The sequence below is a fragment of the Channa argus genome, chromosome 13, assembly GCF_033026475.1.
Source record: "Channa argus isolate prfri chromosome 13, Channa argus male v1.0, whole genome shotgun sequence".
Lineage (NCBI taxonomy): Eukaryota > Metazoa > Chordata > Actinopteri > Anabantiformes > Channidae > Channa > Channa argus.
Window position 1 is genome coordinate 26,967,406 of NC_090209.1, and position 18,107 is coordinate 26,985,512.

General features: G+C 41.7%; 1 protein-coding gene across 2 annotated transcripts in view; it reads right to left on the minus strand.

The window, feature by feature from the left end:
• slc6a8 (solute carrier family 6 member 8) overlaps positions 1-12,757 on the minus strand; it is a 30,061-nt gene extending 17,304 nt beyond the window's left edge. Inside the window, exons 1-4 of one of the 2 annotated variants that reach the window (XM_067526689.1) lie at positions 11,382-12,757; positions 3,159-3,290; positions 1,411-1,678; positions 692-824 (exon numbers count right to left, since the gene is read on the minus strand). In XM_067526689.1, coding sequence (XP_067382790.1) covers positions 692-824; positions 1,411-1,678; positions 3,159-3,290; positions 11,382-11,709 — 861 coding nt within the window. In that variant the 5' untranslated portion in view covers positions 11,710-12,757. Of the gene's footprint in view, positions 1-691; positions 825-1,410; positions 1,679-3,158; positions 3,291-9,155; positions 9,176-11,381 lie in introns of those variants that run through there. The other variant, XM_067526690.1, reaches the window with a different exon arrangement.
• Between the last annotated feature and the right edge of the window lie 5,350 nt (positions 12,758-18,107).

The window sequence follows — 18,107 nt, forward strand, 5'->3', positions numbered from 1 at the left end:
CAGGTTTTGTATTTTGTGGGCATTTCTGCTTTTGATAGGAGTGGTGACATTTGATAGGATACACAATATGCCCAGTCTGACCTGAACCCAGGACATTTCAACATCAGGCAGCTCCAGTAGTAACTGGTTTTGGAGGAAGTGATGTGTGTTTTCCCATGTATTTGAATTTCCCCTAACCTTAACCTGAACCCTACCAGTTATCTATATCTACTTACTCAAGTACTGCTTTTAAGTACAAATGTAAGGTTTCTGTACTTGAGTACTTTCATTTTATGTTTCTTTAAACTTTTATTCCACTACATTTCAGAGGGTTTTCATTGCAGTACATTTGTAAATAAATGATAAATAATAATTAGGACAAATTCGGGCAAGTACAGCAGTAAAATGCTGCTTGCATAATAATAATAACAGTCACAGGGGTAATTTGTCTTCATTAGGTACTTTAAATACTTAATACTTTTTTAAAATATTGCTGGTTGTTCTCACATACTTGGACTTTAGATTTTTAACAGCACTTTACTTTGTAATGAAATTATTTTAAAGTATGATGTTAGTACTTTGTAGTAAGTAGAACATCTGAAAAAATATCTAAAATATCTTAGACCAGAGATATTAAAGACTTTAGCACTAAGACTTAGTTTTAATTAACGCTGCAAATAAATTTACATACATGAAGTGTACAGTGTGTTACCTTTCCAGTGGATTTGACTCCTTTCCAGACGCAGAAGTAAACCAGAACCCAGACAGCCATCAGACACAATGTGAGCTCCCAGTTAATCTGTCCAGGCTCATCCAGACCCGACGAAATGTTTAGCACCTTGTTCCTGCACAGAGAAGCTGATGTTTACATCAAGTCAATTATAGTTCGTTTAACTATAGTTCACAGCTGAACGTGTTCTGCACGTTGAGTTTTACGCCGGATGACCTTCCTACAGCAATCCTCCCGTTTTTATTCTTTTTATCCAGGCTCAGCACCAAGGTCGCCCTTGGATTCAAACCCGCAGCCCAAACCAATGCTCTACCACTGAGCCACCAGGCCCCATTTACAATCAATGTTTTTAGACATTTTTTAATTCTAGTGACTGTTTCATACATTTTTTAGTCAAGTTTGTTTCATACATCCGCACCTCAAACAGCAAAGTCCCTCCAACATCCAAATGGAGCAAAAATTTTAACTACATTTTAAAAACAAAAAACAAAAAGAGAAAGCAAACGTGAAAAATAAAGTTTGTTTTCATCTAGTAACATCATGCGAAAGTTGCACATGCATGTTTATCGTGTCTTTTCCCTTTGTCTCCTCTTCCTTTCCCATGCTCCTCGGAAAAAATTACCATCGACTGCGACAGCTTAATTTACAGTAGACTAATATAAACAACCCAATGTCCCGACCCATCCAGAACCAGAACTCACTCCCAGAACTCGATAATGGGCGATCGAGCATTTGCCAGTTCGGCACAGGTGAAGTTGCCGCTGACAGTGACGTTGGCGAGGCTGGCGTTGCTGCAGGTCTGGTGATGGAATGTCTCGATGCAGTTGAGCGAGTTCCATTCGTTGTCACAGGTGGACCAGGGGAGGGTGGAGTTAAAGGACTTGATCAGGTAGTAGAAGCCCCAGGCCAACACCATGATGTAGTAGGTGTTGCAGAAAAACACGATCACCATAGAGGCATAACCCAGACCTGAAGAGAACACACTAACATTTACTGATACTGCCTGTAGATTTTCACACACAAGTCATTCGTCATAGAAAACACAAATATGTGCACAAATGTAAATAGAGAAATATATCATCATTGTGTATTTATAAAAAAAATGCAATGTGCAAGATAATAAAATACTTCCTAACAATAAACTGACTGAAAACAGAATCACGCTGAATCTACTTTTATGAGCAGAGTGAGTTCAAGTTCGTTTTATTACTGTTGTTTTTCAAGAAAGTTCAGCCTTGAAACTAAACACATGACCACACTGAGCTGGATACATGTAAAAACAGCTCTGAGGTACTTTTATTTCAGTTTCATGGCATGTTTACTTTCCTTCCCCTCAGTGTCTCTGACAGCTTTAGTAAATTTGCAGCATCAACTTGCTAAACCAGAATCTAAAATGAATGAATAAACACTGAAGTGTTACTGTGGATCAAGAATCTGTGAGGACATAAAGTGGTCAAATCAGCTGCAGCGTCACCTGCCGCTGTTCGTGTCCCACACCAAGATGGACTGATACTCTTAGAGTTGTTTAGTGATTGTTGGCTACGCCCCCTGACAGAAATCATCAGTGTTGTTCATTCTAACTGTGCCAAATCATATGAACGTGGGGGTGGAGACCTGTCAACAACACCTGAAGCTCAGTGGCTAGTTTGTATAGTAAACTGAACGAGTCATGTGGAGTCATGTGGTCCCCTGCAAAGATCAAAGTGCTGATAAGACACGATGTGTAGAGCCAACAAAGTAATAAAGCAATCGAGTAGCATGAATCAGACGCATTCATCACTGTGTGTGTGTGTGTGTGTCTTTGTCTATGGTGCTGGTAGTTTTCCAGCCGTGTCTTCAGGCACGTACACAATCACAGATTATCACCTCCAGATAAAGCAGCATGTGTTTGAAGTCTGCGCACTCAAACCTGCTTACTGCATGGATTTAGGATTGTTACCACGGCGATAGAACTGACAAAGGTTTGGATTAAAAGGTGTATTTTTATCATGAATCTCAATGTGATTTAAAACAAAGGTAAAAAAAAACAAAGGTAAAAACAAAGTGTCTCAGCTGTCTAACTGTCACACGTGCAGGTTTGAATTAAAGTAGGATTTGACCTATATTAACACTTCACATTTTATGCTTCAGGGTATTTTTTACTGCCTCACGTTAAGCTGTTATGCTACTGATGAAGCAACATCTGACAAATGAGGAATACATAATGATATAAAAATAATAATCATCGTCATCATCACGGTGTATGTTGTAATTATTATCAGCTGCTTCTTCTGAACTTAACACACTGTTTGCTCAACAGATCCAAATGTTGGAGCTGCTGCTTCATATGAAACATATGAAGTCAGTAAATATGTCCGTTTAGATTATGTACGTAATATGAAAAAATGTAAAAACACCTATTTAAAGCTCCCCCAGAGAATAAAGACAGAAAGATGCATTTGTGGGGCACCTTTAAACAGTGGAGCGATGTTCCAGACGTTGATGCTGCCGGCCTTCATGAACTGTCCGAGAGCGATCTCCAGGAAGAAGATGGGGATTCCGCCGACAAACACGATCAGCAGGTAAGGGATCAGGAAGACGCCTGCACCAAAGACAGAGACATTTGATCAGTTTTTCTGTGAGAATGGACGTTATGAACAGGATTATTGCAAATTTTCACATTCCATCAGAAAGGCCGCACAAAAGTTTAAAGTCAGTCAGACTAGTGAAAAACTTAAAATGATTACATGTGACTTTTATAGGAAAATTGAATAAAGAAATTAAGATTTGATGAGTTCAAGATATGTTTAAAGTACCAGTGTGATTTTAGTTAGAGGCCTTCACCATAAAAGTTTTTGCAATAAGAACTCTTTTAAATGTGCCAAAGTAAAAATAATGTCAAATTTTAAATTTCAGGTGTCGTGCTGGTCAGAACGTATCCAGATTGTAATTATGGATTTTAAACGTCTCTTGTTCTTAGACTGGACGTTTGTAAAAACTTTGTCCTTGTGTTTCTTTGTGATTCAGTTGGATTGTGAATGAATAAAGTCTCACGATCACGTTTGACACTCAGAAACCAGTGTGGCAAAGCAGCTGTGGATCACACACATTTCACTGTCGATGTTCAGATTCACAAATGCTATGGACCAGATCCCATCACACAACCAGGTGTCTGTCCTCTGTGACTAAAACTGTGGTTTGGTCTGTCTTTAATAAATCAAGAAGAGAGTTTAAGTGCAAGTGAACAGAAAGGAAGTGAATCTCCTTTTCTCCTCCATCCACTCGCCACCCTGAGTGAATGAAGGACGGGATTTCTCTTTTGTCTCCTCCTTCCTGTTTATCATATCATTGTCTCACTCCACAAAGTCAAGGACGTGAATCACTGAAGAACAGAACAGAAGGAAGAAAGACTTCTCCTCTGTTTCCTCTTTGAATCAAAGCGTTGGAGAGCAAAATAAAAGAGGAGCAGACAAAGATTCTATATAAAACTGAACATTAAATCTATTTTCTATGAAGAATTATTTACATTGGATGTGAATAAAATGTAGTGAATTATGTGAGAAATGTATTAGCGTGTGTGCTGAATGAAACAGATGTGTTTGTTTGGAGCCAAAATGAGCCTGGACGGACGAAGAATTGTTGAAAGTCTGCACATTAATGAGGGTTTAACTGGAATGGAAAAAATGTCACTGATCAATATTTTGTTTGTCATAATTTGGATAAAAAATTATTCAAATACACTACATTTATTTAAATTAGTAAACCAGCCCCATGTTAACTTTAGTAGAATTTATTGGCATTTTCTTAAAGGCAAAATTCAAATGATTAATTTTTTGAGATGGAATCAAAATAAATATTTGTATATGTTTTAATCCCCATAATTACAGTTGCCATATCTAAATGAACAGCTGCTTTGATGAACAAGTAATACTGTAATGTAACCAATGTAATCATGTTACTTTTATGGTACACTGTCTAATGAATGAATGAATGAATGAATAAATGAATGAATGAATGAATGAATGAAAGATTATGTCCTTTCAGTCTGAACTGGGAAGAGACACGAATGAACAATGAGGAATGTTGTTTAACTGGAAACAGTGACAACAGGGGGTAACTGGGTCACGGTGCTACTGGGAACCAGTGTGAATGAAATCAAGCTGTATTGATAGTGGAAGGAGGGGGAAGCTGTGTGACGACAGTTACATAACAGCAGCTGCCATCACATACTGAGACATACGAGGACACAGAAAATGTCACTTATGGTCACTGATCATAAATATAACGTTTTCTGTGTCTGTTCTGTTCATAACTGTAACATCATAAGCTATTTTACACGGTTATTAGATCAGAAATCAGTCGTGCACCACGGTCATATAGTGAAACATACTCCTAAAGAAAGTGTAAGACATCACAGACTGAGGCCGATCACATGATGGAGCTCTTCTTAAAAAAAATGACAATGCAGTGGCCAATCAGAATCCACCATCCTCTGCATCAGCAGGCTACACACACACACACACACACACACACAGAACGAGGTTAGTTTAAAAGCAGTTCACACACGGACACGACCCTGGCAGAATGCCGGTGAATGCAGATGATGTAACGGAGCGAGGTTGTACAGGTTAGCGTTAGCCTGCTGTGGTGAGTGTGTGATGAAAACACAACCACAAATTTGGGAGTCACGACTCGGATGTGGGGGGGGGGCTGCAGCTTAAAAAACCCTTCACACACAGACGGTGAGCTAAGTGGTATAATGCTGTTAGCTCATCATAACTCAGTGGTGATGGGATTATCATGCACTACAGCCTCATCACAGTCAGCTGCACACACTTAAAAACATTCAAACACACACAACTTTAGTAAAACAAAATGTCAGAAAGTGCCTCTCCAGTCGGAGAGAGGATGAGAAAACGTCACCTGATTCATCTCTGCATATGGACACATTTGGTTCAGAATACTAGGAAAACATCTGAGCTTCCCACAGACAGATGTGATGGCAGGACATTAGTTTCTACATTTTAAGAAGCTTTTCCTGTTTAATGGGCAAAATGTCCTGCACCTGAGCCTGTTTCCAACAGTGTTCGCTTTGAAATGAAGATCGATTCTAACATCTCAGTAAACTGCGCCGCGTTTGTGCCTCTAATTAGCTGCAGTGAAGACACTGTGCAACATGACCCTGCATAACGTGACAACACAAACTCGCTGACAGTGAAGGTGACACAAAAAGGGGAATTCTGGAAAGGAGGACTGCCACCGACAAAGTCTGAACAAGTAGGAGTGATTTCTGTCACAGGAAGTGGTCTCCACAACACAAGAAGAAGAAGAATCCTGGAGATGGAAAAAAACTGAAGGTTTTCATTGCAAAGAAGTGCCAGCACCTGGCGGCAAGTGAGAAGGACAGAGCACACACACGTGGCTTGTTCAGAAAGATGGCTGCTGTTATCACGTTAAGCTGCAGCGCCACAGTCAGAGAGCTAATCTGGGTAATCTGAGGTAAATCACTGGGCTAAGAACTGATATCTGAGATAATGACCGAGCATCATCAACCTCATCATAATCATTGTCTCTGCCGTCCTGGTGATCAGACTGAACTCTGCCAGCAGCCAAATGGTGATCTGACTAATAATTAGCCCTATAGTTGGTCCGTGGTGGAATTCATGGACTTCTTTTTCCTTCTACTACTCCACTAAATTTCTCTTGAAAATGAACAGAATCAGACTAAAGACACAGTTTAATGTCTTTCTGCCACATCTGTCTCGTCTTCGGTGACTTCACTGCTTTTGGACAAATGCTAATGAGGCTTAGCTTAGCTTGTCCTGGTCCACATACCTGAAAACACTGGTTATCTCACCTGCGCTAAACTCTGAACCTCACAGTTGAGGTCACCGGACGCCGGCTGAAGACTTCCAAACTCTGAACCCGTTTTATTATTAGCAGATGATATTATGGCATTATGTAATCTAAATCAAGATACTCTTTATATAACATGATTAAGAAACTTTGACCTTAGAATTGTTCAATCTGCCAACTCACATGGATTTTATTTTTATGATGTGGAAACAGATCAGAGTACCATCAGCCTCAGCACAAAAATATTCCTGTCACGTTAAAATAAACTTGTACTGGACTGATAATTACCTGATCCATGTTTGTTGCCTCCAGCAGGTTCTAATATTGGGGCCATAAAGAAATTATTACTTTATTAACAAAAAAGATGCTGATGATCGGAGATTGTCACAACTAGACACAATCAGTCAAATGCTAAATCAGTCCTAAGGGTCCAGAGTCTGTTCCTCTCTGCTTGATACCAAGAAAGGACACAAGGAATCAAGAGAGGAGATGAAACAAGGAGAGAGGAGAAGGAAAACAGAGAAAGAGACTGTAGTCCCCCCTATGAAAGGAGAGGTTAGAATAACAGGAGAGGAGATGAAAGATACAGGAGAGGAGCAGAGTTTAGGAGGAGCAGTGAGGTCTGTCAACAGGATTAACAGATTACTGACTCCTGGTAATCTGTGGGCCACGTGATGAGAGGGATGATGATGTCTCACACACACACACACACACCCTTTCACAATCCTATACTATAACCCTCAACCCAAACCTGATAACCTGGTCCTAACCCAAACCACATCTGGTTCTCACTGAGACAACATCTCAGTGAGAACTCAGTGTTCCCCATTAAGATTTAAATGGTTTGGCATAACGTAGTGTACATGTCGTTTGCTACTTTTAGTTTTGCATTCTGGGATACGGTGAGTGCACAAAGTAGTGGACAAATTTACACACAACATTCAGACACAAAATGGTGAAGACATTATATAGTGAGTAGGAGATTTCAGACCCAGCCACATATTCTCTCTCTCTCACACACACACACACACACACACACACAGTTTTGACCTGATCCTGAGGTCAGCACCTTGGCAACAACCAGCAGCAGAATGTAAACTGCTGTGACCTCAGAGACTCCTGAAGCTTTGGAAGTTCTTCAGTGAGCCTCAGAACATCCTCATTGTAGACAATATTAGGACTCATGAAACTCAAAGATGTTTGGACCCTCTAACAATGAGGCACATTGACCCAAGACCCAGACAAATGTCATAAAAACCCTGTCTTTTTTAGGACCATGAAGTTCCTCAAAGACCTTGGATAAAGACCCCTTCTCAGGGATATTCAAGGACTCCTAGAAGCCACTCAATGGCCTTTGGAAACATTTCCATGGCCACAGTGATGTTTCAAGTCCCCCTCATACATACATAAATAATCGTCACCTGCATTGTTTTCAAGGGCCCCTGGAACACCCAACAAACACTGCTACCTCTTCCTCATCAGACACTACTGATGACACTGTAAGCTGTACCTTACTCTGCTATCTTCTCAAAGACTCCTCCTGAACCATATTCCAGGAGTTCTTTATAGAATGCTGGGCATCCTTGAGAAGGTCCCAGAGGTTCTAGAGGGTTAAAGAGGTTACAGTGATGAAATTTTCTGAAGAGTTGACAAGGTGGAAATGGTTCCAGAAATCCCGGAAGATGTTCAAGGGGTCCTTTGAGGGGTTTCAGATGATCCTTGAAAATGTTGTAGGGATCCATGAGAAAGTTCTTACAATCCATAAAACCCAGTGTGACCACAGAGGTCCTGGAATTGGGTATAATGTATCGTAAGGAAGGGTTTGATTAGTCCATGAATCATTTTTATTGATAAGATTTAAATGGTTTTGCAAGAAAAAAACAATTATGTTGAGTATTTCTGGGTGTTGTTCGGTTTTAAACAACCTTGGGTTCAGGGGTCTGGGATTGATAGCATTTGTCCTTGAAGGTGCTTGGAAATATTCCCAGCAATGCTTTGCATGGGTTCTTGAAAACATTCCATGGATCTTTAGGGATGTTTCAGGGGACAGAAGTGGTGACTTTATTAGTTGAACGTTTCACATCCTGGAAGATTATTTAGTTACAAATCAATAATCCTCAGATTAGATGTTTTTTGTTTTTGGTTAAAAAAATGTAGAGTTTATGGTCACAGAAAACTGTGAGAAACTGCAAATATTCATGTCACAAGCTGCTACATGAGACGACAGGGGAAAAGAGAACAGGACATGTATTCAAGGGAACACAATGCTGCAGGTGATTTTCAGTATGTGTACGTCCTTTACTGGGCGATGGCAGCAGGAACACACACACACACACACACACACACACACACACACACACACACACACACACACACACACACACACACACTGCAGCATCTGTAATGTGAGGAGAAGGAGGAAGAGGAAGGACATGAAGAAGAAAAAGGAAGTAAGGAGGTAGGGAGCGGAGGATGTAGGGGAAGGAAACATTGCTGCCAGTGAGGACATAAGGAAGGAAAGAAGGAAGGAAGAGAAAAGGTCAGAAGTGATGAAAGGGCGGAAGACAGAAAGACAGAATGGAAGCCGGACGATTCAAAGTGCGATTCAAACCTGCAGCAGGTGAACGTGTAAAGCTGCTGCTGGTCAACGCCTCAGTAAATCATGAACCATCAGACTGATTCTGGCCCTCGAACCACAGCGTTACATCCCACTGCAGAGGCCAAAGGTCACCTGCTCCTGCATCTGTGTTCACAGACCCTTTTTTCACATGAGACTTAAGAGTCAGCTGAAGGGGGAGGCTGAGATCTTCACATACAAACAGCAACATGAAGAAAACATGAACTTCACCCGTCTCACCTTGCGGCAGGTGTAGATCCAGGATCAGCCCATCGGGGACCCCTGGACAACCCCCCCTCCAGGATCATTTCATAAAATCTTCATAATATCTTGATATCTTCATAAAGTCTCTGAAACTAAGAGGCCGATGGACACACACTGACTCTGAGGCTAAGAAATACATTTAAAAATAGCAGAACGTTCCTTTAAAGACACTATTTGTCTTCAGTGCCCTGTTTGAGTGACAGAGGGAACCTTTACAGCACTGAGAACTGAAGATTTGCTCTGCAGCCGCCGTGATTTAATGTGAGCCTGACATCCACCTCCCCTCTGTGTGAACACCCAGACCTTTCTTTGTCCTGTCCGGCTCCAACTGGACTACTGTGTGAACGAGACCTTTTCAGGTGAGCAGCAAGTTTAGCTTCTCCCCTGTCTCCATAAATTCACTTTCAGTTTCCAGGGAGACGTCTCCCATTGATTCAATACGACTGTGTAGTTTTGTTATAAAGTGATTGTGTGCATGGCTCAGTTTGGGTCCCAAACATTATTCAGAATAACCATCGTGTTTTTAATCAGAGTCAGAAACAGATTTTACAGTTTTTTTATGCCACAAAATTCAGCTGCCTGTGCGCAGATGTCTTAGGAATAAGTCAATGAATGACCAACGAGAGACAAACTAAAACCAGGTTTAATGATAAAACTGCAGATGCACGTTCAAAACAAACTGACTTCTGAGAAATTCAGGACTGTGACGAGGAAACAGTTTCTTCCTGCAAATTTTACTGTGCGTCAAATTTATAATTTACCACTGTCAATTCTAGAATCCCATATGTACAGCTATCTTACACACACACACACACACACACACTTCTCTGCTGTCACTTTAACAACTGTGCGTTTATTTTAAAACATTACTTCATATACACCACACATTACTGTAGTTATCACTGTTTCTGTATGTTCATGTGCAGTAACTGTACAGGATCGAGTCCCAAAATATTGAAACGCCTTTGTACTTTATATGTACATATAAAATACAGTCTCCAACATACTGCAGTTCCCTCCAAATATACTACAAAACAATGCCAATTAATTTGTTTGCCGTGAACTGAAGACATTTTACTTCAATATTAAAACATGGATGTCAGATGAAAGTTCGGAACTTACACCTAAATGCATCAACAACAGAGAACATAGCACCGTTCATGTGGCATCATTCACATTTAAAGTCAAATTGCTGGAATGTGTCTCCTGTGAGACTGACTGGTATCAGCTTTGGGATCAGGGATCCATCTGTGGGAAAAATCACCAACATCTCCAGTGTACAGCAACAATCTGTCCCATTACTTTTGGACTGCTGCAGAGACTCATTTCCCTTCAAGTTTAAGAAGTTGTTATTTGGTCTCCACTTAAAGTACAGCGTGGATTTAGGTTATAAAAAGACTCTGGAAACAGGATGTGTGTGTACAATAGTGTGTGTGTCAGGTGGCTTTAAAAATAGGACGTGACATCATTGACAGCTACAACCTTTGGTACAGAATGGAGCTGGTCCTGTCCAGGGGAGGGTGCAGCACAAAAACATCAAGGTGTCAGGAGGAATATGCAGCACATTAACCTCCTGGTTTTCACTAAGTGAAAATAAAATAATTCAGCTTAGCCTTAAGTTACTTAGTGTCCTGTACAAACACCTGAACCGAGTACAACAGTAAAATGCATCAGCTATAATAAGACAAGCACACGTGTCAGAGTGTGTCTCTCTCTCACACTCACACACACACCTGCTGCTGTCACTCTCATTAGTAGCACATGGACAATTTCTAGTATCCAAGTATCATTACCACAGTGTAGAAATACTGGATAAGGTACCGCACTGCAAACTTAAAGCAAATGTCCAGGAGTAACAAAATATACTAAAAGTACCAAAAGTAAAAGTATGTGCGTACTATGTTCTGACAAGAATACTACATCAGTTCATTAGGTTCTGTGTTTGTGGTTCCTCACCTCCTCCGTTCTTGTAGCACAGGTACGGGAACCTCCACACGTTGCCAAGTCCGACAGCGAAGCCAACGCAGGACATGATGAAGTCCATCTGTCGCGTCCATGTTTCCCGCTCCTGGTATTGGGGTACAGCCCCCGTGACGACGCTCCCTTTCTTGTCCCGGCCAGTACTGGAGGACCCCGCCACCGACGGCGCCAGCGGCACGAGGCTGCCATTACCGGCAGCAGGGGGGTAGCCCCCGCTGCCGTTAGACAGGAGGAGGGGGCTCTTCTTGGTGTCCTCCAGGAGGACCAGGGAGCAGGAGGAGGCTGGCAGGGTCTGCTTCTCCATCACTCAAAGTCCTCTAACCAGTCAAGAACAAACCAGACCAGTGAGAAAGGGGTCCAAAGTTCCAGCCCCTGTCTTTCTTAGATGCCCTTTACTTCTCGCAAGTCTCTGTGCAAAATGTCTTAAGATTCTTCTTTTCTCCCAGTTGGACTGATTCAACCAACCAGTCAAAAACCAGTCTGTTATCAGGCAGGGAAAGACCGCGGTGTCCTTCAGCTGTCTTTAACAGCGGCGTGGTTTCTCCAGTTTTTCCCCTTTATGTCTTTGTCCTGAATTTCCCTAAAACCTCAGAGAAACCAGTGAGAAGAGGAGCAGTCTGTTCTGGTGCCTGTGCTAATTTCAGTTTCTGTCTTCTTCTCTGAATTTTGCAAATGTATCAGTTAAGGGCTAAAACCGCTGTCTTCCTTCCCTTCTGTAGAAACCCGTTGGACGCAGTTTTCTTTTTTTACCTAAATCAGTTTGTTCCTCACCTTGAGTCCCAGAACCAGTCAGAAACCAGTCTGTCAGCAGGTCCAGTTCTATCCTGTCTTCTCTTCTTGTCCACTAATAATAATACTAATAATAATTAGACGGTTATTATTATTACTATTATTAATGTATATATATCTGCTGATTTCTTTAGGATTCCAGTTTGATCCAGTCAAATTAATTAATTATATTTTTTTTTTTTCAAACACAAAATGTCTAATCAAAATCGGGAGACGTGTCTTTGTCCAATCGGAAATAAACAGCGAAAGAAACCCAAGCGTGAAATCCGGACGACCGGGGCAGAACCGAGCGCCGACCTTCAAAAACAATCCACGAAGCACTTGAATGTGAGTCTGAAGAATCGCATGGGAACAGACGCTCACGGAGGAGACGGCGGCCTGCTGAACACGGAGAGGACGACGCGGTCACTGCGTGTCTCCGCTCACCGAGCGGCAACCAGCTTCGGTACCGGCGGGCGGGCCGGCGGTACAGAAGAACCACAGGAGGAGAACCAGAGGGCAAGTGCAAGAGTCCCGTTAGAGACGAAGCGCGATGAGTTCTGCCTCCCGCTCGGTGCCGGCGGCAGCTTTAAGAGTGGCCTGACGTCACACCATACCCCGCCCCCTCCCCCGCCTGTGCCAGCGCCGCCCGTCTCTTTCTGCCCCCTCCCAGTTCAACCTAAAAAAAATGTTCCTAATATAATGACCCTACCTCTGCCTCCCCCATCTCCATTTGTCTCCCACCTTCTCCCGCTCTGGGGTTAATGACGACTTTATTCTTCATTCGTGTTTTCTTTTCTTCTCTTCATTCTTTATTTAGTTTTATTCATATATTTTATTTGAGCATTTTAAGCTGTGAAAGCTACTGGATGGATCACTAACGTATCTTTAACAGGTTTTACTGCACTCGTCTGCTTTATTTCTCTGATACTTTTTCATATTAGTCAAAGAATAATATTAAATAAATATTAGGTCACGTTAAATCTAAGGCCAGTGACATGTTTCTAGTTAGTAGTTAGGACAAGAGGGCAACAAAAGACGAAAAGAAAAGTAATAAAGATAAACGGCAACAGTTCAGTATCATGACTGGGGTTAAAACTGTGTTCAACTAAGCATCTACTCAGTGTGAAACTTTGAAGAATTTGGGGATTTTATCATGCACAGTCTAAACATTCAGAGAATCCTCAGAAGTCTCTGTAACAACAGACACCACTGCAAAACAGTGTTTAATTGGTTTTTCATCTTTGGACTCTCAGGGGCCACTACATTAAAAACAGACATGGTCCATAGTAAAATCACTGCCTGGCTCCAGGAAAACATCAGGAAAGTACTGCCAGTGGACTTCCACTAATGTTTAAGCTCTACAAAGCAAAGAAACAAGACCCAGAAAGATTGTCTCCATCGCTGAGACTGAGCTCACTTAAAATGGACTGAGGTGAAGTGGAAACTGTCCTGTGGTCTGATGTTTAGAAATCATGGATGTTGAAAAGGAGAGAGACCAACTGCTTTATCTCGGTGCACAGTCCAAAAGCATCTGTGATGGTGTTGGGGGCATTAATCCAAAAAGCATAGGTAACTTAACATCTGTGAAGGTCCATTAATGCTAAATGAGGTCTACATCTGCTGCCTTGTTTATTCCAGTAACACAATGTCAAACCACACCAGCATGGCTCAGTAGTAAAAGAGTCCAGACCTGTCACCCACTGAAAGCATCTGGAGCATTATGAAGAGAAAATGATGATGGAGCAGGAGAAAGTTTGATCAGCTGAACTCATTTATCAGGAAAGAATGAAGGAAAATGTTTCCTCACAATAAAAGCAGTTGATCTACTCATTTTTTTAAATGTTTTTGTTTCTTCTTTTACAATCAATCAAAGGTTTATATTTATTTGCTATTTGCTTCTCTCTTTATGTACTTTGCATAAAGTGTCCCAACTTTTCCAGAAAAGGGTTTTCTATGAGTCTTAATGGATTTTATTGTTGTCCTTCTTCCTGCTGCCTGTTTTTAAAGTGATCTGACTTATTCCTGAAGCTTGTGGGGGAGGGGGGGGGGGGGGTCAGCAGGTCACAAGCAGGTCAGGACCCCAGTGTGGGTGTTTTGAACAGGAGGTTCTCACTTAGTATCTGGACAAAGTGTTCTGTTCTTTCTTCTTCTGTCCTGTGATGATCATATCCACTAACTCCCTCTAACACACACACACACTTCATATGCTGAATAGACAGAAATAGATGAGTACACCTGCTACTTGATGCTGTTTGCACTGTTTTTTTAATCTACAAGTGTCCTGCCCAGAGACACTTCTACATATAGCCGGGACCGGGGATCGAAGCACTGACCCTGTGGTATTAGATTCAATTGGTTTTCCCAAAATGTAAATAAAACCCAATTACTAAAAGCTACAATTTTATTCCTAAAGAAAGTCATGAAGTCATTGCTGCTCAGAGTTAAGGGAAAACTAGGCTCAACAGAACTATGGCTCTTAGTCAGCCTGGCTACAGTGCTGAACAGAAACCGGGGCTTGTTCTTGTTTTCTTCTATTAATGATGAATAATATGTTGTTCTGGCATCACAGAGCTTGTTTGTACATTATTAAACTATTTTTCCAGGGTAAATCAGATTCTTCTAAATTTCTGGATCATCACTTCCTTTCCAACTTTCGTGTTGCTTGTTTTAAGTTGCGTGTTTGCAAACTATACCATGGAGATACCCTCTTCTGGTTTACTGCCTTCTTTTTCAGAGGGGCAACACTATCGAGTATTGTACGTAGTGAGGCTGCAGAATTGTCAACAAGATAATCTACTTGTGCAGGAGTAACATTAAAGTGGCTACTTTCATCATTGCTTCACCATGTGTCAATACAATGGAAAGAATCCTTTCTTTAAATTTGTTTGCAGCTTTTCACTTAAGCACCTGCTATAGTGGATTTTTTTTTAAACTGCTGTATAGTCCATTATTGTAAATTCAAATGTTATTAGAAAATGGTCAGACAGAAGAGAGTTGTGAGGAAATATTGTTAAACTATTAGTTTTGATGCTGTATGTAAGGCCAAGGTCTAGTGTATGATTAAAGCAGTGAGTGGGTTTATTTACATTTTGTGAAATGCCAAGATCGAAGAAATGTGCTCTTTATTTTTGATACCAGTTAAAAGCCGGATAGTCGCGTTTTGAACTAGCTGTAGCCGAGCAAGTGAAATCTGGCTAAGCCCAACATAAAATGTGTTGTGGTAGTCCAAGTGAGTTGGGATAAAAGCATGGACTAAAATCAAAGTGGTGCAGAGAAAGAAAAGATTAAGCATTGGACAGTTGTCTCAAATGAAAAAACCTGGACATGACCACTGAACTAATCTGTGCAGGGTTGTGGAGGCTGTCACCACCACATGCTTAGAACGTGCAGGTACATTTGGTAAGAACTGAGCACATATGGAGCAAAAGTGGGGAAGATCTCTTTAAAAGGATGAGGTGGAATAGTATCATTGACAGATCCAGCGGGCTTCATATGTCCAATTATTTCTTCCAAAAAGCTCAAACTGATCATAAACAGCAGAGCATGTGACAGAAATAGAAGGGTCTTAATGATATCAGCTTTCGAAGTTCTCGGGGAAAAAACACCCTAAACATCGGGAAAGCCACCTGTAACTTGGGTTTCTTCCACTTTTGCTCAGCCCTCCTCCTCCTGCACTCGCGTCTGGCTACGCGCATAGCGTCATTTAACCAGGGCTCATATCTGTGTTTAGAAAGCCTTGTTTTCAGTGGAGCCACAGTATCCAATATGGAAATGTTCTTCACTTATATAGAGCTTTTCTACCTATTAGCACTCAAAGCACTTTACACTGCTTCTTATTCACCCATTCACACTCACAATCACACACACTCACACATTGATCGGGGAGCTGCTATGAAGCTGGCCAACACTCACCGCGAGCAAATAAGTTGGAGTTCAGTGTCAAGAAGCAGGAACTTCTGAATTAACTATATGAGAAAGGAGCAGGATGTCGAATACAACAGGAACATGGTCTGAAAACACAGCCTCACAGATTTAAAAACTGTAAAACCGTGTGTTAATACAGACCAAGAATGTGTCCACGTTTTTGTTTAGGGTCAGACACACACTTTACAAGATTAAAAGTGTCAATGACATTTTAAAAAATCTATGTCCAACAGCTCCTCAGGGCAACTCATGTGCATGTTAAAATCCCCAAGTATTAAAACTCAGTCAAACTTAGGCATCATTCCTGCCCGAAAGTCAGCGTAACCTGTGTACAAGCATAACTTTCCCTTAAACAGTCGCTATCCCTCCTCCATGACCAGAAGCCCTTGGAGAGTTCAAATACTTGGAACTCGGTGGGAAAAGTTCTCAGAAAGCAAAGGACTCACCGACAGTCATCCATGTTTTTTTGAGCAAGGGATCTAGCTCTCACCAGGGCTGTCCCAGCAGGAACAGGAGCCATGGCATTAGCCCTATGGAGCCCGAACAAATGGCCTTAGGTTGTGTAGGTTGGGAAAGCTGAGACAGCAAATCGGTTCCTCCTCATCCAAGCCAACCACAGGAACCAGACATGAATCCAAAGAGCACCTCGAAATGAAGCGATGGTATGATGACCCAGTATCTCCTAGGAAAGCAACAGGAGAACTCGCCAAACACTCTTTCACTTTCTCACTAGCCTGCAGCTGTGCTTTCTGCATGAAGGTGGAGCTGGAACACTGTAGAGATAAGCCGGTACACCAGAGAGAAATTGGGGGCGGATGGTTTTTTTTCCATCCTGTCCAAACTGAGCCAAGTTTTCAAAAGAGGTTTGGAGGTTTAGGAGTGTTTGGGGAACATTTACCAATAGAGAGTTGACTTTACCGGTGATAATCAACAAGAACACTATAAACACTATCAAAGCCACCTTATCACATTCCTACTTTGGATAGATCTTAGTGCTGCACTCTCTCTAGTCTATTTCCTCTCAGTGGCTCCACAAACAAACTACAGCCAAACCCCAACTCAAGCTGACATTCCTAGCAGGCTGCGGAGAAATCATCATGGCTCAAGATAGAAACAGCCTCACTTGAGGGACACAATGAAACCCAGATAAAGAGGAAAATACTTTATTTGAAGGGGTCGTTCAGGTTCCTGCATCACCATCATTGATTCCGGAAGGTTGCACTTCTGCAGGAAGTTCATCTTCTCATCTTAAACTTCTCTAAATGTAGAGAGGAGCTGCTGATGCCTCCCTTTACGCAGATTTCTTTAATAGCTCTGGATGCAATGTAGAGCCTCACTTCCTAAAGTGTTATGAACGAGGCTCAGCCTGCTGACCAATCAGAGAAGAGCAATACCTGTAGGGCTGCTAATCCAGATTACTCCACTGCTTAAACCTACTCTCGACCCCTTCCCTCTTTGTTGGGAACTCCATGCCTGTCTCTCTTGAAAGAGAAGTCATAGATAAGCTTTCCTATTTCATTTCCCATCTCCTTGATGTCAACCAGTCTGGCTTCAACAGAAACACACTCCAGACAGCCCTTTAATCCCTGCAGGTTGCAGGACACAATAGAACTAAGTCTTTTGTTTTTAATCCTGCTTAATATATCTGCAGCATTTAAAACAGTGAACCACTAGATCATCCTGTCCACACTCTCTGACTTGGACACCTCTAAAACAGCTATTATATGGACCAACCTTCATGGTATCCTGCCAGGGGCTTGTTTCTAACCCTTGGTGTGCCGCAGGGCTCAGTTCTCGGTCCTCTTCTATTTTTCTTCTATACTACATACCGTTCTATCATCCACTCACATGGTTTTTCCTATCATTGCTATGCTGATGACACACAGGCCTTCCTGTCCTTTTTACTAGAAGATGGGTTTCCACTGTCTCATTATGGTGTTCTGTCATCTTTCTGACATCTCTGCTTGAATGAAAGAAAGACAAAGCCCTCAAGTCAACCTCTCCAAC